Raw genomic sequence first — 23,831 nt, forward strand, 5'->3', positions numbered from 1 at the left:
AATACTCAAACCATGATGCATGCACCATTTTCTGTTGAGAAAATAAAGTGAAATGCATTAAAATGAAACCAGGGTCACAATTTATTATCCCATAAAAACAGACAGGATAAAGTTATATACAGCAGAGGCATGCAACTGAACTGATGCTCAACATTTAACATGGTCGAAGGCATTTTGCACACGTGGAGTCGGATTAAGACGAGTAGTCGTGGCGATACTGAGGCTTGCTGTGGAAATCCAGGCGCTCCCCACTGATGACGCTCTGGATGAGCCACTCGGGAGACACCAGCGGGACTTCCTGTGATGTCACACTTTTCTCTACCAATGGTGGACAGGCATGGTCTGTCACCACAACGTCGTACTTGCCAGTGGGAATGTCTGCGGACGGAGGGAAACACAACAAAGTTACAGGGTGAACATGACCAGTGACGGTGCTGAAGACCTGGGCGCTGCGTCGAGGTTTCTGTACCTGAGCCATCTTTGTCTCCCTGGAAGTGTCGGACGGACAAACCTCCGCCAAGAGTGATCAGCTGGGCCCAGAGCTCCACCGGCTTCTCAAACACCAGTAGGACCCGCAGGGCTTTGAACGGGCTGCTGCGGGGGTGCCTGAGAGGCGGGGGGGGGGGACACGTTTACATTTCTGATTCTTCATTTTCTGAATCTTCAGCTATTTGAATGCTGGTCTTACACACAACACTACATATGTGAGTGATGACACAAAATAATCTCAATACAATGCTCTACACAAAGGTTTCATTTTCATTTTCTGTTGGGAGCACCTGATCCAGATCTCATTAGGGAGTGTTGCTCTTTGAGAAAAGAAGCCACAGTGAATCTTGTGTTGAAGCCTCATGTCTCTCCAATGCTTGTTCATTTTTTGAAGCGTCAGGTTGCGCACCTGCTTGTTTCCCAATTTAAACATAAACACAAAAACGCCTACGGCAGCCTGCAGGCTCAGTTTGACTGCCAGCTCAGCAGGGTGAAATGCAGGGGTGACGTTCATATTTATCAATTTATTTTCAGAGGCGATGAAGCTCTCAGGACAGCTGTGTTGTTTGCCATTAGTCGATCCTCATAAAAAAGAAAACTGAATCATTTCAGTCATTTTTTAAAGCAAAACTATAATGAGAAAATATCAAATATTCAGTGAGTCCAGGTTCTGAAGTGTCTCGTGGACAAGTTGTGACCTGCACATTCACCACGCTATGAGATATAACAGAAAGTTACCAGACAGAGTTGTTTTAGAGGTAAATACAGAGACTACTTGCTGAAAAACTGTCCCTAAAGGCAATGTGCATCAGCGGTTTTGTATGAATTCACCTCTAAAACAACTCTGTCTCGTAACGTTCCGTTATTATCTCATAGTGTGGTGAATGTGCAGGTCACAACTTGTCCATGAGAGCGTTTTGGAGTTGGATTGTGTATTTGATGAGTTTGATGAGGGAAACCAAGAAATCCCATGAGCCTCCATAGCGTATCTCTGAGCAGCTCTGCTCCACCGTTCTAAAAATAGCTTGCACCAACAATTAAAGGTAAAGAACCTACTGCTGTGACTGACTATAGCGATTATGGCAATGGGCCAGTTTGCCAAAATGTTGAACTATCCCTTTAACACTGTACAATTATATTATATATTATATCTATTAACACAGAGTAATTCTTTTGTTGTTGTTGTGTCACCTAAAATTAACAAGATGTGTTACTCCTTCGGTTTTTATGAGATTGCGCGGTAAACAGTGGTTAAAAATTGTTCTGAATATGGATTGTTCAGAATATGGATCTGACTCAGGTCGTTCATTGTAATGAGAGGTAAAACAGTGGGGACGGATCCACCCTGTGGAAAAACAACGTGAGGTGTAGCGTCATCGTACCACTCCACAATGGCCTCTTCCGGCCCCACGCCTGCAGGCAGCAGGTAATTCCTGTAGTTGAGCAGCTTGTTGTCTTTGCAGCAGTCTCGCACCCAAAAATGTGACACGCACGGCACGCCACTGGCCAAACACAGCAGGTACTTCCTGGTGCGGCAGTGCTGGTCCGCCACCAGCAGGCTCTGGTACACCGCCTTACACTGAGGACACAAACGCAGAAGAGGAGGAACATGAAGTGTGCATCACCAGTGTGTAGGGAGTAATTCATATGATAAACACATCAGTGGCTGAAATTATCATAAACCTACTAACAAATATCAGAAGACACAGTGTAACACTGTTGTACTTGTGTATGTGTCGTTGTTTTTGCTAAAACTAAAGCAGAAAAGGGAACTCTGTTTTTGACATCTCCACAAACAGACACCAGACAGATGTGGAAAAAGGTTCTTGAGCTCTAAACCAATACAAAGTGTTACTCCTGTTGAACCTAGAATATGTTGACCACATACTGTATATACACTGACGATTTTCAGCAGGTTTGAAGAAATGGAAACTCATTTACTTGCTCTTGTTACATAAAAATAAACATGTTACTGCAATGAAATGAAAGCATACTGGGGAATCTAAACCGAGCAAGTAGAAGAACAAATGATTCATTCATTTACACATGTAGTACTTTTCAACCATTTCTACAGTCTGTGTAGCAACTCTCAGAGCACCAACCTGTTCTTCATTGTAGTCAGGCAGGATGAAGCCTCCACCTGCCAGCAGCTGGGACTCTGTGTAAGCTTTGTTGTAAGGACCTGTCTCCACGAAGTCTGATGAGGGGGAAAGAGACAACGTTCACATTTGGGCCACACGCTGCTGCAACACAATGTAACAGACTGTGACACACTGCAGTACAGTCGCCGGCTGCCTCACCGTCCTCGTCCTCGGAGGTGAGCTTGTTGGTGAGGCGGTCCACCTCCGAAGAGGTCGTCAGCATGAAGGCGAAGCCCATGAAGAGAGAGGCGTTCTGGGGCAGCGGGCCGTGAGTCTCCGCCACGTCGCACGGCTGCCCGGGGAGATCTGTGCCGCTCCCGGAGGTGTTACACACACCGGGGCGCTGAGCTGAGGATGGACACACACACACACATACACATTAAGGTATAGATGACAGGAACAATAGGAAACAGATCAATTAAAGGATGAGTTCATCCAAATTACAGTCAAAACCTATTTTCTCTTTTAAAGCTTAATTAAACCATGTGGATGATCAAAGCACAACAAAACTTAAACTTTAAAGGTTTTGCTGTTTGTTTGTTTAGTATTTCCTGTTTCTTTTTAACAATAAAACTGAAGTGCACAAAAAGAGAGACTTCTTAAAGCAAAAACACCCATGAAAACACCTCACAGCTTCCCTCCACCTGTGGGCCAACACCATGCTCGACATTAATTACCCATCAGTCTCAGCAGCAGGCGGCAAACAGCAGCAGAGGGGGGTCATGGGTCACATGGAGGTCAACAGGTCTCAGTACAAACATCACACATCACTGATTCCACATAAAACATCTTAAATCATGTCACACTGATTTTAATTTTCTTGTAATTGAATCAAGGCAAAAAAAAAGAGTGTAAAAACCTATCATGACATTTGATATTAAAAAAACAGTTAAAAAAAAAAAAAAAAAAATGTTTTCTAAAAATCCAGTTAAAAATCCATTGTTTCACCTACAAACAACAGGGCGAATAAAAACTTTAAAAACCACGAGGTCAAGCTCTGTTCATATTTAAAATCTAAAACTACTGTGGTGATGCCGTCTCTGTACCGGCTCTGGCGGCGCCTGCACCCCTGCGGCCTCTCTTGGCCGGCGTCCTGTGGTCCTCAGACGGCATCAGCTTTCTCTTCCCGGAGGGGCCGGGGGTGCGCGGGCTGCTGGAGGAGCTGCGGTTGGGGGTGTTCTGACCTCCAGGGGTCACTCTGCGCCTCCTCTTCCCCTCCACCAGGTTATCTGAGGAAAACCAACAACCACGTGTTACCCCAGTACCCTCGTGTAAACAGACTAAAAGTTTCGGGTTCAATAGTAAAACGTGTCCACATTTCTGTAACGTGTAAACATTTATCCACATTATCACTGATAAACACATTCAAATGACATCTGGTGCAACAAAAATAATGTGAAACTACAGGCTCCTCCCTCTGGTTGTCTGGCCCCGCCCCTCAGACCAGGTCAGGTCACATCCTGCTTATTCAGAATAATAAATGTGAACCATTTGCATGAAATGTGTCATTTCTGTGTGAAGTTTTGAGTTTCAGCTAAAAACTGATTTGTAAAAGATCCTGTCTTCAGGAGATGCCACTTTTCAGGCAGTGCCATTAATATGAAAAGGTTTATACTTCCTGTCTTCTAAGTGGGCGTGGCCCACTACCAACAAACAGTGCAGCACAGTTTGAATTTGTGCCTGACTTTGCCTCTTGTTTTTATCCACTTCCTTTTGGACCTCATTTTCATAAAATGAATGGTTTCACGTATTCACCCCTTCAGACCTCTGAGCCCAGAAAATGTTGTCTGCAGCAGTGAAACCAAAACCATTGATGCCAGGCTTAAAGCAGATATCAGTGGAATGTTTTTGTTAATATAAGTCCTAAATAGTCCTATTTTCCGTCAGCAATCACTTACATGAAGTATTTCAGCCTAAACATGAGTCTCTCCGTCACTCTGCTCTGCTGTAACCCGAGGAGAAAATTTTCCTTGTGGGATACAAGTGTTATCCAATGAGGAGAGAGAACGGCATGAAGGGCTGTGTGTGCAGCCAAGGGATGCGCGTGAATGTGGTGACGTAGCACGAGGACCAATTGATGCCTGACAAGGGCGGGGGCTGCTAACTCATGGTGCGTTCAAAGAAACTCGTACTTTGTGTTTTTCCTTCCTGTGAAGTCATACCAGTTCGATCTGGTACGAGTTCACGGGTCGGAAGTTACGAGTGGCCGTTATAGGGAACTTTCACAGACAACAGGATGGTAAAAACACGAGCTACGGGTTACCTGGAACGCTACCAAGTCGTAGTTGTGACTTGAAGCTGTAACTTACGGTTTCAAAAGCCTGCCTTGAACGCAGCATTAGCCGAAACGGCCGTGAAGCTGATATCTGCTTTAAGATCTGTAGCTCCTGAAAAATGATTTAACTTGTGATAATCTGTAAACAGACTTAAACCTGCTGCTGGTCTCCTAAAGGGGCGGGGAGGAGGTGAGTAGCAAACGTGACCCAAACAAGGGAAATAATCTGAAATGAAACTTGTTTCTCTGGCGTCTCTGGTCACAGGGAACATTTGTGTCGAACGTGAAGTTCCCTCAACGTGTCAGATGATGGTGACCTGAAACAACATGACGCGTCTTCAAATGTCAGTGATGTGTCTGTGTCTCACCCAGACTGATGTCGGAGGCCTTGGCCAGGGGGGTGAAGGGCTCGTAGGGGCCCAGGCTGTGCTGCTCCCTCAGCTTGTTGCCCTGCTCCAGAGACAGGATGACTGAGGTCCTGTTGTACCACTGTCCCTGGCCGTCCCGCTCCACACTGTAGAACAGCTCCTGGCCCTCCGTTTTATGGCCCCTCACAACACCTGCACACACACACACACACACACACACACACACTGACACAGTGGTACAAACTGTACAGCAGCACCACCCCCCACGCCCCCTGAATGTTCCTGTTGAATGTCTAAATTCAGGTTTAAACAACCTCAGTTTTTTCAAAACAAAACCGTCAGATTAAAAACATCACAGTGACGTCATCAGTCATCAGCGGGTTGTTCTCACTCCTGAATCTGGACCCTCCGCTCCCCGTTCCTCCCACTCACCTATGCTGAAGTACTCGTCCTCCAGTAGGGCGGTGACCTCCGTCTCCAGGGGGATGGGGTCGCACAGCAGGATGTCCTTCCCCCCGACTTCGCACTCGTAGCCGTCGTCGAACCGCAGGCGGAACCTGCCCTCCCCGGCGTCTTTGATGATGCGGCCCGAGTAGAAGTAGCCGTTGGACGACCACTTGGCCACCACCCGCAGGCCCACGAAGCTGCTGCCGGCGAGACCGGCCTCCTCCGGGGACGACCTGAGGGAGTCGGAGTGGCTGGGCAGCTCCGCGTCCGTGGAGTTGATGGGAAGGCGAGGGGGGAGCATGCGGGTGTAGGGCTCGTCCTCAGAGGAGGACTGTAGCTGGCCATGAGCTGCGAGTCTCTGCATTGAGCCGGCGCCGCCCCCCCTTGAAGAGAAACAGGCTCCGATCAGACACCGAGTTACAACTCGTGGCAAAGATGGAGGAAACAGAGGTGACGTCTCGTCTATGATCAATCGGCTCAATCGGCTTCTCAACAGCGCTCAGTAGAATTCAGAGATCAGATTTCAGTGCAACTTTTTTTTGTTGGACATGTCAAAGGTGATGCAAGACGTGATTTATATCTATGTCCAACATGTGAATGGAAGGGATGCCAGAGGTATAGTATTAAAATATGCATATTTTAATAGTCAATAAAAATAAGAATCTAAAGATGATTTTTCACTGATCACTAAATACTGACAATTTAACATTGGATTTGCAAAAGCAGCATTAAAACATTAATTAAACTATTTCTTTCATGAATAACTGACTCTACATTTTTTTTTACATTACTGTGGAACTAACTGATTTATTGATAAACTGACTAGAAAATCATTTATAACAACAACAGTACCAAATATTTCCTGGTTCCAGCTTCTGGAAAGTGGAAACATGCCACTCTTCTGTTTTGTTATCACTGTAAACTGAATATGTTTGGTTTTGTAAAGTTGTTCAGACAAAGTAAAGAACCTAAAGATGACGAGAACAAAGCACAATAAACAGAAACTATCAAACCAGATTCAATGATCGATGGTGAAAATATTAGTTATTAGTTGCAGTGAAAACATATAAGGTGATTAGTGAAACAAGAAAACGTGAAGTGTTACTATAGAAACTGCAGGTGGTGTTGGTTCGGGGCGGTTGACGCGTTATCGTCGGGGTTTGAACCTCTGTGACGACTCACCTGGACAGGGAGGAGCGAGACGGAGGTCGGCCCCTTCTAGCCCGTCCTCGGGGACTCAGTGGGACGAAGGCCCGGGACCCCAGGGTGCCGTAGCCTCTGCCCTTTGCGATCACTGACCCTGCCCTGTGACCCCTGAGACCCCTGTGACCCCTCTGTTGATGCCCACCTCCCCTCCTGGGACTGCAGACACACAGAGGGGACGAACAGAGTCGGTCAGGTTGCACAGGCACTGATCTGGGGTCGCTCCTGAAACGAGCGAGGGGGTTTGTACCCCAGACTCGTGCCTGGGAACAACCTGCACCTGCAGCAGGCGGGGGGGTCAGTGAATCACCGAGAGATTACGTGTTAGAAAAAGTCAAAGAAGAGGAAGGAGAGGACAGAGGTCGGCATGCAGCGAGCAGAGACAGGAAAAGCAGAGGAGACCGTACGGACAGACTGAGGAGAACTTTGACGGGCGGCGCGGAGGTGGGCGGAGGCGGGCGGAGGCGGTACCTGATGGACCGGGCGCCTCGGATGGACGGGATGATGAAGTCGGGCCGGACGAGGCCCGCGCTGCTGCTGGTTCCTCCAGAGCTGTGCTGCAGGCTGGAGGCCTTGGACGACAGAGAGCTGATGTCTGCCAGGTCGCCAGAGGTCACGGAGCTGCTGCCCATGCGGCACGGGGAGATGTCGCTGTCCACGTGGCAGTCCACCACCGGCTCGTCGCTCTCCTGGAAACACCCATGTTAGTCACAGTCACGCCACGGAGATTCAGCTCAACCTCAGTCAGAGACAGAGACCAGAACCGTGCGTGCGGTGGTTACCTCGGTGACTTTGCGCTCCACCTCTTTGCCGTCCTCGTAATACACGTCTGTGATGATCCGTGTGACGGTGGTCCGCACCTCCTGGATGGTGCGCACGTGTCTGCAGTGGGAGGGGCCCGCGGTTCTTCTGAAGGACGGAGACTCTGGTTCCCCCTTTCAGAGAGAACAGAAGAGCGTCAGCTGGACAGACACAAGGACACAAGCTGGAACTTCTTCTGCTCGTGCTCGGCTGGATGTCAATACCCTGCCGGCTGGCATACGCAGCCCCGGGGCGTCGAAGCTGGTCTGCTGCGAGACTGAGCGCTGACGGAGCTGAGGCACACAGGACAGAGTGATCAGCAGCTTTACACCTCATGTCAGCAACTGGATTAAGTCTCGTTTCTACACAACGCACGTAAAATTATGGATGAAAACCAACTCCAGAGTCTGTGGACTTTAAATAAACCACCTGAGAGAGACTCAACTCAGAAGCTGCTGTTCAACATCTGGGATGTGACATCTTCGAAATGTACAAACCATCAACTCTCATCAACTGAAACATTATCATGTCAAATTAACTTTCGTCTATGGCAGCTCTGAAAGCCAAGTGAAATACATTAAAAAAAGGTTGCTTTACGTTCATGAACTCTGTGAAGTTAAAATCAAGTCATGTCATATGCAGACATTGAAAAACATTTCAAAACTCAACATCAACCAAACAGATTTCAGTCTCTTTAATATCTTAAATTTTAAACAAACTCCTATATGAGATGTGTTGCAGCAGAGTGTAGCTTGGTTTAATTCATTTTGTACTTATTTAGTAATTTGATTGATTTAAACTTCAGTTTTCCAAACTCAATTTTAATTTTTAAAATTAAATTTTTAACAGAAACGTAAAGAAAACTTTCATCAGCTGTTTTTTCTGTGTTAAATAAAACAGCCAATCCTCTGAGCAGAGCAGCTGTGACTGAGTGACAGACCTTGTTGGACGGACTGGAGGTGACCGTGATGTCAGAGCTCTGCTGTGACATCACCCTCGGCCGGCTGTCGGTCCGGTTGACGGTGGGCGGCTCTATGACCACAGCCGGTCCTCTCCTCTCTTCAGGCGGCTCGGTGGGGGCGGGAGTATTTGCGGGCTGTGAGAGCGGCTGCGCTGCTTTTGACCTTTCCTGCTGTGAGGGCTCTGATTGGCTGCTGGGGAGGCTATTGAGTCCTTCAGATGACGCCTGAGAGCTTCTCTGAGGCGAGGCAAACAGCTCCCCCCTGAAGGGACGATAACATTATACAGAGGTGATGCTATGAGACATGTGGCTGATGACAAAAACACAGAGTGGATTTAGAATCTACTGTTTCTCTTGTATCAGGGGAGTGAGACATGAAGCAAATGGCCACAGGTGGGGGTTAGGCTTTACATGTGTTGTGACTTTTCTGGCAGCATGTTGCAACATTGCTGAAGATATTTGCTTAGTAGCAGAGAATTAAGCTCTCTATAAATATGTTATATCTGATGAAACTCTGAATGATGAAAGTCAGAGCAGCTCATGTCCAGCAGATGCTGATGATGGAGCACAGGGTGTCAACTCTTTCACTGAGGTAACCACATGACCCTCTGTCTTCTGACACCAACGTCAAACCAAAGCTCACAGTCTGTTTCTTAACTCGTGAGACTTAATGAATGTTAATATGGGGGTATGGGAATCACCAAAGGCCTCACGGTACGATATCACTAGCTGATATTATTGTGATTTTAAACATTTTGTGATATCCTAAGGATTTCATTAACATATTGCGGCACATTGTAATCTATCACCTTTTTGCAACTGCTGAAAGGGAAAACTTTGTCAACATCTGTTTTGTCTAGTAAGAGAAAGTTCTCAGTCTGTTCAACTCACTTGAATAATATTCATTGTTGTATAATGTGATTGTAAAGTAGACAGACTGACCAACACAGTCAGAGAACCTACTTTTGTATTGTAGACCTAGACACTTCAATTTATATCTGCATATATATACAATAAAAGATCGATACTTGACGTCCGTGAACTGAAACAATGCCGAGTGCTGAGCAAAATATCAGTTGCATCAGTTTTCCCCCAGCCCTACTATATAACCTATGTGGTATATCAGCATCAGTCTCCTATTTAGACTGACAGGAGCAAAGCACAGTTCTCTTGTCTGTTTAACCAAGAAACGAGTGGATAGAGAGGTGAACTGGATGCTGAAGACTTTTGAGAGACAACTTCACTTTGCCAAAGCGTGAGGACAAAACGACACCTTCCTGCTCCACACGTCTCAGGAGAATACGCACATGGTGCAAAAAATAACAGTCCCACCTCCACAATCCAAAAGTAGGTCTCACACACATAGTGTGGCAGCACAAGTAGACCTATTTCTGTCTACTAAAATACATTACAACAGGGGAAATCTATTCATATACCACCCCCCAGGTCAAATGGACAAGTGAGGCTGCAGGATGAATCTTTACAAACTACATGAAACAAATCACACAGATAGATAAATTGTACCCTGGTGATTAATTTCACATTTTAAATTGGTGAATGTGAGATCACAGTTTTTTAAATGCTGCACATGGGGGTTAAAAAGGCAACTAAAGTGGGGCGGCACCACTGAGAGCACAGGGCAGGCTGCTCCCTCTGGTGCCTCTGTGTCCATCACACATCACACACTGTGTTGTGGGGTCAGATATCGTTTGGATAAAAAGTGGGTTTCTGCCCAAGTCTGAGACTTTGTCGAGATGCTGCTTGGAAACAGGGACAGGAAGTGACACAATCACATCACATCTCATATGACACTGTGTAGCAGCGCTCCTGTACAACGTGACAGAAGTGAAATGTGCTCACCTGACAGGTGTGGAGTTGCCCGCAGGCTGGCCGTCCTCCTCTGCCTCCTGCTGCCTGTGCACCTGTCTGACTCGACTGAACACCGACGGGCTGCTGAGACATCAAACATGAGCGCTGTTACACTTCACTCCTGTACCAGGGCTCTGACAGCTGACCAGAGTCTGAGGAGAAATTAACCTGCAGCTAATGTGGTCCAAAACGTTTAGCAGCATAATGAGCTAAGTGTCTAAGGGCAGAGGATGTTGTTATGATGCTATGTGAAGCCCTTTGAGACAAACTCTTTGTAAAAAACAGGCTATACAAATAAAATTGCCTTGCCTAGTTGTGCCTACTTTAACAAGACCAGGTCGAAACAAAGTACTTGTCTTCAATCCCTAAATTAAAATCCTGATTTGATAACAGTGACATCATCTGATAAAATCACATATTACAAAGCCAGACTGCGCTGTGACTTGAGCTGCTTTCACTTATAACACGATCAGTCAGAGAGAAAGTTAGGACAGACAGACTGTCTCTCCTAATCTCTCTCACATCCTTTAGTTTTTGACAATAGTTTAGTCTTCATTTCTTCTTCAGTGTGATATGGAGAGTTTGATAGTGACCAACCACTTCCCTCTCTCCCCTGCTCTCTGCGTCTTTAGTTTAGTTCTTCCTCTGCTTCCTTTAGTAATAATGGCACATGGAATTAAAGTAGTGTGTTTCCTGTAATAGGCTCAGTGATATCAGAAGTGCTCTTCCTCTTCCCTGCATTTCACATGACTGCAAGGGACATTTGAGATCACAGCGCTGTCCAGCCAAAAATAGGAGGACAAAACAAATTGAGAGAAAATGACACACAGAAATAAAGCCTGACTGATTGGGGGTGAACTGCAGCACAGTCTTGTGCTGTGTGCGTTAGCCTAACCTGGAGTGGCTCTATTCCAGCCACATGATTGGTTCAGCTTGGCGCAGCTCTAATTATCATTGGCTGTTTGTTTTGTTTTTGTTTTTTTCTAAGGGGACAGTACAGGGAAAAAAAACAAAATAACTTGTGTTGGTTAGAGGGTTTAAATGTGGGTTTCAGTTAGGGATGGGCATTTGAAGAAATCTTTTTGATCGATCTTCGGGAAAATTAACGATCAATTATCGATTAATATTAATATTAATATTAATATCCATAATTAAAAACAAAATGCGTGCGGCTATGGCGTGTGCCAGTAATCCAGGGCAGTCCCCATGAAGGAAGAAGGTCGGACAACAACGTACACGGACGTCTGTGTGCTTGTGCTTCACCTGTGGGGACGGTGCCGGTGCCGGCATCATTTAGGTAAAAAAAAAAAAAAAAAAAAAGCACCGTTGCGCTGCCTGGCTCACCTGCAGCTGAGCTGTCAGAGCAGCTCTGCTGTCCCTCTCTCTTCAGCCTCGTGTTTGGCTGCACTTGTACAAAAAAAATCACAAGCACTTTCAAAATGTGAAAGCGTGTGTTTTATTATTATTTCTGTGGCCAACACACGGCGGAGCGGCGCTCTGATCAGCGCGGCACAGAAAAGAAAAACAAACTATGCAGGATATTTACCTTAAGTTTCATTTTAACCGTCGTTAAACAGCTTCGGACTAATTGTGATGTTAGATAAATGACTTGTAGCTTGTAACTTACAGAGAGAGTGGAGGCTCCTTCCACACCGCTGCTGAAAACCAAACCTGCTGATCAGAGCGGGCGGAGCCGCGGAGTCACAGCTCATGTCCGCGACACAAGCGCGCCGTCATATTTAATGAATTATTCCACTCTTAAACCATGTAATAATAATAACAGGCCTGTATAATAATACTTACATGGAGTTTATTGGTTGTTATGAAAAAATAAACCCGTGGTTTATTTCTCCATGACAACCTCTGCCCTCTACATGATCCCTTATAATAAATCAATAAAATTTTCCGTGATCGATAAAATTCTTAACGATCAATAATCGATCATCGATTAATCATGCCCATCCCTAGTTTCAGTATATTTTCAGTTAATTGCCCAGCCCCACCATGGACCACCAAAAACAAAATAACTGCTATCTGGGATGAAAACACAAATAACCATCTCATCTCCTGAGCCACAGACACATCAGCTGGACCTCATTTTTCATGGTTGTGAGCGCTGCTGAGCGAGGCTGTGGGCTGGTCAGAGACCTTTTATAACAACCATCAGCGTGAGGCGCGTTGGAGGCTGAAGAACTGAGCTGCACAACGACCTTCAGCTGCTTCTTTCTCCAGCGACTCAAAGGAGAAGAAGCAACTCAGTTGCGAAGGAGTTCAGTTAATAGAGAGAGAGTGGAAAGTTACCTGGTTACAGCCTTAGAAACAGCGGTAACCTTGACGACAGATCCATCCTCCTCTGGCAGCGTTGGCTCTGGTGGAAAGAAATGTATTACTTAGAGGGGTGACAAGAGCATACGGCATCTCCATGGCTACCGTCCCATCAGTACCAAGAGGATTCACGCTGCTCTAGGTTGGACGCAAAGTTCTTACTCTGAAGGCTGAAGCGCTCCGAGTTGCCCTCTTCCACCGGCGTCACCAGCTTCATCCTCAAACTCAGCTTCCCGTCCTCCTTCTCTGTCGTGTCCTCTCCGCTCTCTCCGGACACAATGTCACTGGCCATGGCCATCGCCGCGTCGGCAGAGACATCGCCCCCCATGTCCGACTTCTCAGAAAAGGAAGTGATCTCTGGGGGAAAAGAAAAACTTTAACAAGTCACGTTACGCTGCTTGGCATCAGGTAGAGAAATGTGAACTCACCGATGGGAGTGCTGTGTCTCAGCGTCTGCTTCAGCTGGCTGATCAGAGGGGGCGTGGCACCAACAGCGGGACCAATCAGCTCTCCTTCTTTAGGAAGCGTGAAGTGGAAGGAAATTTCTGTGGTAGAAAAACCCCATTGTTCAATCAGTTTCTGTGTATTGTTTCCATTAAAGATGATAATTAAAGCTGTACAGAAAAGAAAATTGAATTTGATTCCACTCTTGGTCATAACATTAGTGTAATAACTCATCTATCAGACGGTGTAGGGCAAACTTTGTGCAAAATTCTATTTCTGATTAAATCCAGGATGAAAGTGTGGTATTTTTTTTCCACATTGGATAATGCAGGCGCACGGATTATACGTCAGCCTGCTCACGATTCACCAGCAACTGATATTGGATCCGTCATCCGTCAATCAAACGTCTGAGACAACACACACACACACCGAGGTTGGTCTCACCCCAAGCTTTGAATATCCCGCCCGCTCTATAACAACCAATCAAATTCGTTTTCCTTACTCGTTTAAACTCGTGCGGCAACTCGTGACAACTCGGCGCGACAAACAGGACAAACGGCCATTTCTGTACACCTTCAACGGCGATAATGTTTTTCCAGCTCCTGATATAACGAGTCCTTTGATTCGCTCACAGAGCACCGACTGTTTTACAACCAAGTGCAGAGAAGAAATCCTGCTGTTTAATTCCTAATTTGTGAGAAAACAGCAACATGTAGAGGAGATAATCGATTCTGTGTCGTGAAGAGAGAGAGACTGTGAAAGAAAGTCTTTTTCATTTCTGTCATTCAAGCTGCAGTTACACTTTCCACCACAATGTGGGTTTCAACAGCAGAGTGGTGCTGTGTGTGTTTGTACTGGTCGACTCCGCAGGCAGACGGGGAAGCAATAATGGAGAAATCGATCAATACCCTACTAATAATTAAACAAATGCAGACTGGATATGAGAAACACAGCAGCAGCACTAAGAAGACGACAAGAGACAAGAGACAGGAGCATGAGGAGATCAGTCCATTTTCAGTGAATAACTAATAATTAGTTAATTATTTAGACAGGAAAGTGAAGGTGAAAATAAACATTATGTCCTTATGAACTTTGACCTGTTGTGTTTGACAGACCCCATCTCTTGACCCCTGATTTGGGAACCACTACTTTTACCCGAGTACCTGCCAGTCATCTTACCTCCAGAGCTGTCACTGAGGCTCTTGTCTTTGATCCCGTCAGGCTCAGGCCCCGCCCTCTCGGTCTGGGAGAACCTATCAGGAGCCACGTTCGCCTCCTTCGCCTTCGCCTTCGCCTGAGACTCGTGGCCATTAGTGGAAGCAGAGACATTGTCTCTGACTGGCTGGGAGCTGTTTGTCTTGGGCTGTGGCGTCCCGTCTTTCTTCAGAACCTGGGAGTCTCTCTCGCTGTCCGTCACCACGACAACGCTGTCTCCATCCGCTCCCCCGTCTTCATCGTCCTCCTCCATCGGCTCAGGAGTCAACAGCTGGCTCTGGGAGAGTGCCAGAGCCATTCCTGAAGCCCCGCCTCCCCCTGCACTCTCCTCCTCCATCACCACCTCCTCCTCCTCCTCCTCCTCTTCTGCGTCGCCCTGCTCACACTCGTCCATCACGTCTCTGTCCGTCTGGCTGTTACCAACCGTCCCGCACTGCTGTGAATCCACAGACTGGCTCTTTCCTCCACTTACTTCCACAGAGGCTTTGACCACATCTACAGCCGGTGTCTGGGAGATGATGGACTGTGAGGGCAGGGTGCATGGCGTAGTGTCCGAGGGCGTCTCCTGCACACAGCTGTTCACAGTCAGATCAGAGGAGTCGAGCTTCGGCTGAGAGCAAGACACGGCGTCAGCAGAGCTCACCTCTCTGTCCTTTACATTCACATTTTGTACATTCGGAGAAGCTGCCGTCTGTTTGTGCACGTCGGACCTCTGCGACAGATTGGCCTGTTCTGTCCTGGCACATTCGCTGTGTTGCTTGAGTGACTCAGCAGAGGTGGAAGCTTTCAAACTGTTGGTGGTTTGTGATTCTGAGGCGCCGCCGTTGCTCTGGCTACTCTGATCGCAGCGGGAAACCACAGAGTCACTGGTGTCAACGCCGGGCGGCTCTTCCAACTCTTCTATCTGCGTAGCCTGGCTGTCCTCTTCGATCTGTTCGGAGGTCTGCTTGGCTGGACAGCTGCTCTCTGTGTTCACAGAGAGCTGCAAAGGCAAACTGAAAGAAGCCGACTCCAGATGTTGAGACTCTGTCACACGAGGCGACTTCTTGTCCGACTGCTGTGGAGCCTCCAGGCTCTGCGTTGGGACGAACACGTCCTGAGAAACAGAAAAAAAACAACATCAGGACTATTATAGACTAGAGCTGCAACCACGTGGCCAAAAGATCATCACAACGTTTTTTTTAAGCAGAATCACAATCCTCACAGATTTAGATTAACTTGTCATCACATTATTAATAGTGCATATGGTTGCCTGGAAACAAAGCATCTCATCAAACTAAAGCCCAAATCAGAAATATCCACATCCTGTCTCTACTCTGATTTTATTCTGAAAGTCCGGACAGGAAGCTGATCCACATGTCGCGTTCCACCACTTTGATGCTTCCTTCAAATGTTTGCCCGCTCACAGCTGCTCTGCTGTGTGCATTCGGCTTTAACGTGTCATAACCTCTCACTCATAACCTCTCAATCTCACTTTCTACTTAGTTCACATGGTGAATTAATTTGGACAGAGCTGGTATTTTTTATTAAGTGTTATATGCAAGGGCTTCGATTTAAAAGTTGAGTGGCCCTCGCTGAGATTGACTGTGACTCCAGCGTCTTGCGCTGCAGCTGGTGGCGGTGGTTCTTCTTCTTATTCTGCTCAGGTGGAGAACCAGCTCACGCAGAACAAGGACTACAGTCTCTGCTACGGTCAGCAGGCTAGCTGTTTGCATTAGTTAACTATGGACTAAATGTAGCAGCCTTTTTATTCTGGCCCAAGTGTATTGTGTATTTGATGCTGTTGCAAAAGTACTTTGTAACCTGAGTTTTATCATTATTTGTTACCATTATGCAGATCTGAATGCAACTACCATAAATATCATTTTTATAAATATCATTTTTATGATTGATATATTAGCTATTGATTTTTAGAACTGGTTAGATCTTGTGCCAATTCTCATATTTTGAGAAGCTGTATCCAGTGAACATGCTGCACTTTTCTTTTATAAATGACTCTAAATATTTCTAAATTATCAAAGCTGATGACAATATCCAATCGATCAAAAAAAAAAAAGTCGTTTATAAAGTAAATGCCAAACACTCAGCAAACTATCAACAAGGAAAATCAATTATGACAATTAATAAATAAATGGAGACTCTAAGTGAAGTAAAGAAAAGGAAGCACTCACATGAGAGAAATCTGGCTGGGAGGGTACAGAGAGATTACGCTCCAACACAAAACCAGGGGAATTCTGGGATACAGGCGTAGAGGCAGATGGGTGTGGCTTGGAGGCAACCTCCGTTTCCATTGGCTGTTCCTCCTTCTCTCCTGCTCGATCTTCTGGGGGCAATGAAGTGTCCATCGGTTCATCAGCACCTGACAGAAAAAACAGCGTTTAGCTCAACTCTCCAGCAGACTCGCTCTCCAACTGAATCTCAGTCGTTTGTGTGTGTTTAGTTGTTTACCGTGTTCATTCTCTGCTGCGGTCGGCGAGCTCGGGACGATTAGAGGAGTGTGGGTGAAGTTGTCCGGGGTGGGGGCAACATAATCCACGGAGCTCCTGGGTTAAAATAGAAAAGAAAAAGGAATTGAGTGGAAATCGTGTTTCTGACTTGGCTACATGTTGAATGGGCAGATGTGTGGACCAAACATACAGTTTGAGCGTTTATGTGACTTACTGGGACAGACTCTCCTGCACCAGTGTTCCCTGTCCAGAGAGATGCAGCAGCCGCAGGGTGTGGGCCGGGGTCGATGTGGGGTGACCCTGCTGCTCTGGCTCAGACACTGTGCTGTCTACTGCAGCAGCTGAGAGCAACACAGAGGAGACACATGACTTAAGTTTCAATGGTGCAATAAACCCCTGGCTGCATGTAAACAACTGGACTGACAACACTTGTTGTTCAACTTTTCCTTATTTATTTGAAGTGGTGATCCATAAGAAGTTAAAACCATCTCTCACATAGTTTTATGTCTCCTCTCTTAGGAGCTTAGCAACAACAGGTCAGTGAGCGTTTCAAATCAAATTATTCACACAATAAAAGCACGTCAGGAGAATTGTTTATCTCAAGTAAGCTGATTTTTACAGCACAATGAAACAACCTTATATTCAGTAGAGGGTAGATGAACACCTCTGTGATCCATCATGCGTGTTAACGTACCTGTCTTGTCAGCATCAAACAGGTCCTCCTGTGAGGACAGGATCTCACAGTCCTGCTGGTCCTGCTTCCCAGCAGCCTGGAAGCCCTGTGAGTGCAGCAGCGCCTGGACACTCAGCTGCCGGCCCGACTGAGCCGGGGAGTCTGAGGAGCTGCTGGAGCTGACCTCAGATCTGCAGAAGGGGGGAAAGAAGTGACTTCAAACCAGATGCGCTTGTGCGTTTTCAATTAATGTAGAATTAAATGAAGCACACTGAGTAGTACCTCACAGGCTTGTTGTCCTGACTCGCTGAAGACCTGGAGCTGATGTTCTGCTCTGCTGCTGCTGAAAAGCGATTAGACTCTGAGGAAGGAGTCGGTATGAACACCCTGATCAGGTACCGGATAATCATCGGTGACACCCTGTCGCGCTGCATCTTTTGGGATTTACACTCCCCACACCACACAGTGTTATGTTTTCACTTTACTAGCAGCATCACAGTACAAGACACAGGTTAAGGCCTGACTGATTCCCAGGGAGCAGGCAGGACTTTGCTGCTGTGCCGGGGGATGTTTTAATCCTGTTTATACTTCATTTATGCATTATGAGCTGATGAAACAGTCATCAGACGCCAACAGAGCGAGAGTGAAAATGAGACCAAGGTGCACTGGGAGGGTGACAAATACAGGAGAAAATATAACAAGCGTCTTAGTAAACATCTTCAGTGCTCTTGTCATTGATGTTCTAAGTCTTTTGAACTCTACTGAGGGGATGGACACCACTATTCCTCCGGAAGATGTTCTTTTATCGAGTGCTTTCATAATGATGTGATGGTAGAGAGCGCTGTCTAAAATCTCTCATTTAGCTGAGATCTGGCAGCTGTGAGGGTCATAGTGCTTGTAAACACTTGGGTCCTGTATTAGTCTACTTGCCAACAATGAGTACCCGGAAATGTTGAGTACCCCAAAGTTTTATGTTAGAAATATATAGTATGGGTCCCCAGTATTCAGAAACTGCCGGATGCTAACTTATATATATTGGGCAATTAGCACAATTGACATAATTAGCATAAATTAGCATATTTTGCCTATATGGGCAATATTTCAACAAAATTAACTTGGCTGATCTGGGCAATATTGGAGTGGTTTTAGGGGTTATTGATGATGCTGAATCCATTTCTGACATTTTCAAAATTCAAAATGGCTGTCTAAACCGGAAGTTACCATATTGAAATCCATCAAAATCGGCCCACTGGCGGTTAAAATCTGGTCACTGGTCGTTTAGACAGCCATTTTGAATTTTGAAAATGTCAGAAATGGATTAAGCATCATCAATAACCCCTAAAACCACTCCAATATTGCCCAGATCAGCCAAGTCAATTTTGTTGAAATATTGCCCATATAGGCAAAATATGCAAATTTATGCTAATTATGTCAATTGTGCTAATTGCCCAATATATATAAGTTAGCATCCGGCAGTTTCTGAATACTGGGGACCCATACTATCTATTTCTAACATAAAACTTTGGGGTACTCAACATTTCCGGGTTCACAATGGGGCCCTATGGGCTGGCAAGTAGACTATATGGTTGGTAGCGTCTCCATGTTTTAGTGTCTTCATTCACTTAGACAATTTCCCTTAAAGGGATAGTTCAACATTTTGGCAAATTGGGCTATTACCATAATCCCTATAGTCATAGCAGTAGGTTCGTTACCTTTAATTGTCGGTGCAAGCTGTTTTTAGAACGGCGGAGCAGAGCCGCGAGCTCCTCAGAGCTACGCTACGAAGGCTCACCACGCTATGAGATAATAACGGAACGTTACGAGACAGAGTTGTTTTCAAGGCAAATGCTGAGACTGCTTGCTGAAAAACTGCCCCCGACGGAAACGCGCATCAGCAGTTTTGCATGAATGTACCTACGAAAACGACTCTGTCTCGTAACGTTCTGTTATTATCTCGCAACGTGATGAATGTGCAGGTCACAATTTGTCCACGAGAGCGTTTTGGAGTTGTTGGATTGTGTATTGAGTTTGATGAGGGAAACCAAGAAATTCCTTTAGCCTCCGTAGTGTAGCTCTGAGCAGCTCGCGGCTCTGCTCCGCCGTTCTAAAAATAGCTTGCACCGACAATTAAAGGTAACGAACCTACTCCTAAAACTAATAGAGATTATGGCAATGGGCCAATTTGCCAAAATGTTGAACTATCCCTTTAAATCCTGACTATTTCAAATGCAACCCCATAAATGTTTATATCATCTGAAATGTGCAGCCCATCTTCTTTCTATCACTTCAAATGAAAAACACACACATAATATACAAATAAAAGTCTTTAAAAAAGTACCTGACTTGGTGCACCTCTCGCTGACATCTTCCTCCTGACTGTTCACCTCTTCACCTCGCAGATCCTGACTCTGTGAGAGCTCAAGAAAACCAAACTGAGAGGTTCCCTCTGAAACACAGACATACAGAGGTTGTCATGAGTAGGAGCACATGTGGCGACAGCTAATTATTTAACTGCTCTATGTCGGATGTTATTCATCCTCAGTATGTGAGAAGACGATCTCCTACCCTCAGACTGAGCGCAGTGCGTGGTAGAATCAGCTCTGGAGTCCATGTCAGCGTCGTCTGGTGCACACCTGAAACAACAGGAAGGAACCAGAGTGAAAACACTTCTTCGACGCCTCTCTGAACCTGAGCAGCCTCACTCTGCGAGAAAAGTCACATACTTCTTCTTGTTTGCAGGAGGACAGATGTCCAGAAGCTGACTCTCCTCCTGGAAATCTGAACTGGGGTTGGCTGCTGTGGGAATCCCTGAGTGAAGAAAACACATGTGTTGTGTGACTGAGTGAAATAGTGTTGATGATGAATGAGCCATTTCTATCTGTGCTGTTGGAAAAGCACTGACCGGGTTCAGCCAGGTTGTTACTCTGGGAGCTCTCTGATTGGCTGTCAGTCTGAGAGCATCTGCTTCCTAGTGGTGAGGATATCAGCTCCTGTGAACGAGAAAAAAAAAAAAAAAAAAAAAAAGCTATTTCCCACAGCAAGAGACTGTCCAACATAAGACACATCACATTAGTTTGAACAGTGTTACTTAGATACGAGATGGAAGGACAAATGAATTGCACCTGTGACCCTAAAAGGGAAAAGGACACACTCTCAGACAACAATCTCAGAGATCCTTATAACTAACTCACTGAGATCTGACCATCTGGGAGCAACACTGACACCTCACAGCACAGCAAGATGGCCATTGGCTCTCAGTTTGGAGGTTGCATAGTTTTCCAAGATACCATCAGAGCTCCACCCCTCCCCTCACTCATGTATCAGGCAAGTATGATCAGTGTAATATAACAGAGATATGGGGAAGTGTCCATACATCTAAATTTGAGTGTTAATAGTCGCCTGTCTGATCTGTTAAAGGAGCCTGTCAAGAGTGTGTCCTGCCTTTCGTCCAGTCACTGCAGTGTGGCCTATAAATAGTAGTTGGCTGTATTTGTCTAGGATGGAGGGACAGGGTCATCGCTGGATCAGCTGAGTGCAAGATGTGGTTTAAAATGTTTTAAAAATAACATTTAAAAAAGCTAAAGTAGCTTTGTTAAGGTATGTATCAACAACTAGGTATTGGTTAAATGTAACAAAGTACATTTACTCAAGTAGGCTACTTGCTTAGATGTGGACAATTTTAACTAGAAAAAAATGGGTAAAATTGTAAAAAATACTCATTAAAATGTACAATTCAGATATCTACAATCTGAATATATATTATGAAATAACATAGTACTCACAAACTTTTCTGCTTTGCATTTGTTAATTTAAGTGTTTCTTTCAGAAACTGATGTACTCTTCAATCGAAGTCTTTTTTGGCTGCAGGACTTTCACGTGCACCAGTGTGTTGTGTTGTCGTGGCCAAGTATTTAACCCCTGCTGCCCACTAACCTACATCTGTTTTTCCTACCGTGACACGGATGGATCATATAGTCACAAAAGCATAAAGTGTGAACACAAAGTGGTGGAGGGTGGAGGTTGGTGGTCGGTGTGCAGCTCACCAGGACGGGGCTGCGGGCGGTGGGCTGCAGGCTGGACAGGCGGCGGGCCAACAAAGCTCGGTAGCTGCTCTCGGGGTCGTCCTCCAGAGCGACGCTGTCCGGCTGCGAGTCCTCCACGATCAGACACGGGTTGTCGGGCTGAGGCAGGCTGGAGTCCAGTTCGCTTCCACTGGGATCCATGAGGTCGAGCTGCGGACGACGAGCGGGGCTGTGGTTAACTATCCGAGGAGCAGCGGCGAGACAACGGAGCCAGGTACACGAGAGGGAGGGGAGCTGGACATTGTTACCGACCACTGCCCAGTGTTAGCCGCCGTTAGCTGCAGGAGGCTAGCGGCGGCGCTCCGCCCCACAACAAGGGAGAGTCGCTGCTCTCGCTACGAGTCGCAGCCCGCAGAAACCTCGGCACACACCGCCAGCTGTGACACTTCACCGGGAAACCGGTGCGCTACCACAGTTTTGATTCACACAGTTATTCATTCACGTCTTTTGTAGCAGTTTTTAGAAAAATAAACACTCGCTCTTTAGCTCGGATCCGCTTCTCGCGGCAAAACTTGCCAGAAGCGATTTCATTGGTCCATGTGAGGTGATGGCGTCTCGCGAGAATACCGGTTTGGCAGGTTGACTTTCTATTGTACTTTCATTTGTTGGTATATCCAGAGATAAGGCCTTCACAATTTGGGATGATGAATGCAGTCTCTAATTTGCTGCTGAATGATCTGATTTAATACATTTAAACTTTTCTTTCTTGTATATAGGATATGTCTTGCATATTATTTGCAATTATTTTCTAAATTGTGTTTTGTCCAAATTAGCCTAATTAACAGCCATTTAATTATTAGTAGCCTAATAAAATGCATACCGTTTTTATTTATCACATGCAATGAATGCTCTTAATTCTAATACAACTTTATTGTTCTTACCTATTCATGACAGTCTGTAGCTACTCTGTTCCTGACTATGTGCACATCTTCAGTTTTCTTTTCCTATTAATGACACACCAAAGTTTTACATGTTACACTAAGCAGCTTTACACTTTGTGATGATAAATCATGTAAAAGAGTGAAATCTAGGCCACCGCATCCCGCAGTGGGATCTCAGAGACCTTCATGGGTCCTTGAGGCCCTTCCAGGGACTCCAGCAAAAATGATATATAGGTTAACTTTTTCACCATCATCTCCCTCAGCTTGAAAAGTCACAGAGTATGTCTGCATGTTTTAGTGTTTTAACACAGATTTCTTTCTGCCTGCTGTTACTTCATCCACACTTCCTGCAGATGCCCAGCTACATCTGAATATTTTAATCATCACTGAGACAAATTTTTCCAGATAAATCTTGACAGAAGGGGAGTTGTGCAACACAAACACTGCAATAAAGTGTACAGAGTAGTAAATGAGTATCTCAGCCACTCTTTATATTAAATAACCCAAAAGAAACAATCACTGACTTCAGACTCAAATCAGGTCTATGTGAACTACCAACCTCCTCTTCTAAAAATGGCTATCTGTGTTCGAGCCATTACAGATATGAGTCTGTGTCAGCACCTGTGGTTGTGACAGATTCTGAGAGATTAAAAATGCCAGCAAGCACAGGTTGGATTGGATGCATTTCCTAATGAGCCTGTAATGGTGCGATGTCGGCTCACAGTTTTGAAGATTAACAGGCGGCCTTTCAAACACGAACCTACTTTATCTCCATCATTTGACAGCCTCAGTTTCCATGGAGACACCACATTTCCTGTAACGCGGCAGCCTATGCAAATCCAGATCACAGAGGTAGCTTTACTATTAGGAAGCTATAAATCACTGGGCTGGTTGAGGCTGCTGGGAGAGAGAGTGAGCCAGTGTTCAAAAATCTGAACTGAAAATCAAAGTAACACACTGCACAGGAGAAGAAACATCGCAGCTGGATGGTTGTCTCCTCACTCAGCTCAGAGGGGAGCCACGTTGTTAAAGTGGAGAACACATTGTGGATAAAACTGTGGTTTAAACCTAGCAGTAAAGTTCAGCCACCTGCTGTGGGAATGCATTTTAAAGAAGGATGCTGGAGGTATCACATGACTTCACATCACAGAAGCTGGGATGACAACACAGGAGATCAAACACCACGATGCAGAAGGTCATTTGAACTCTT

The 23,831-nt window shown here is 45.7% G+C and overlaps 1 protein-coding gene across 1 annotated transcript; it reads right to left on the reverse strand.

Moving 5' to 3' along the window:
• Nucleotides 1-193: 193 nt before the first annotated feature.
• On the reverse strand, nucleotides 194-22,111 carry tp53bp1 (tumor protein p53 binding protein, 1; the record flags this gene model as incomplete). The annotated part of the gene is made up of 28 exons (XM_083992610.1): nucleotides 21,702-22,111; nucleotides 20,561-20,648; nucleotides 20,382-20,466; nucleotides 20,224-20,291; nucleotides 19,997-20,104; nucleotides 17,941-18,001; nucleotides 17,680-17,849; nucleotides 17,200-17,326; nucleotides 16,987-17,081; nucleotides 16,710-16,897; nucleotides 14,503-15,634; nucleotides 13,308-13,424; nucleotides 13,042-13,236; nucleotides 12,856-12,922; nucleotides 10,546-10,635; nucleotides 8,665-8,947; nucleotides 7,949-8,017; nucleotides 7,706-7,858; nucleotides 7,395-7,612; nucleotides 6,903-7,082; nucleotides 5,706-6,103; nucleotides 5,274-5,465; nucleotides 3,677-3,859; nucleotides 2,790-2,978; nucleotides 2,592-2,686; nucleotides 1,872-2,068; nucleotides 470-606; nucleotides 194-378 (listed from the first exon to the last, which is right to left on the reverse strand). The coding sequence occupies exons 1-28, from the start codon at nucleotides 21,879-21,881 to the stop codon at nucleotides 194-196; spliced, it is 5,250 nt and encodes a 1,749-aa protein (XP_083848736.1). The 5' UTR covers nucleotides 21,882-22,111.
• Nucleotides 22,112-23,831: the final 1,720 nt, after the last annotated feature.

The sequence above is a fragment of the Trachurus trachurus genome (assembly GCF_905171665.1).
Source record: "Trachurus trachurus genome assembly, chromosome: 3".
Taxonomy (NCBI): domain Eukaryota; kingdom Metazoa; phylum Chordata; class Actinopteri; order Carangiformes; family Carangidae; genus Trachurus; species Trachurus trachurus.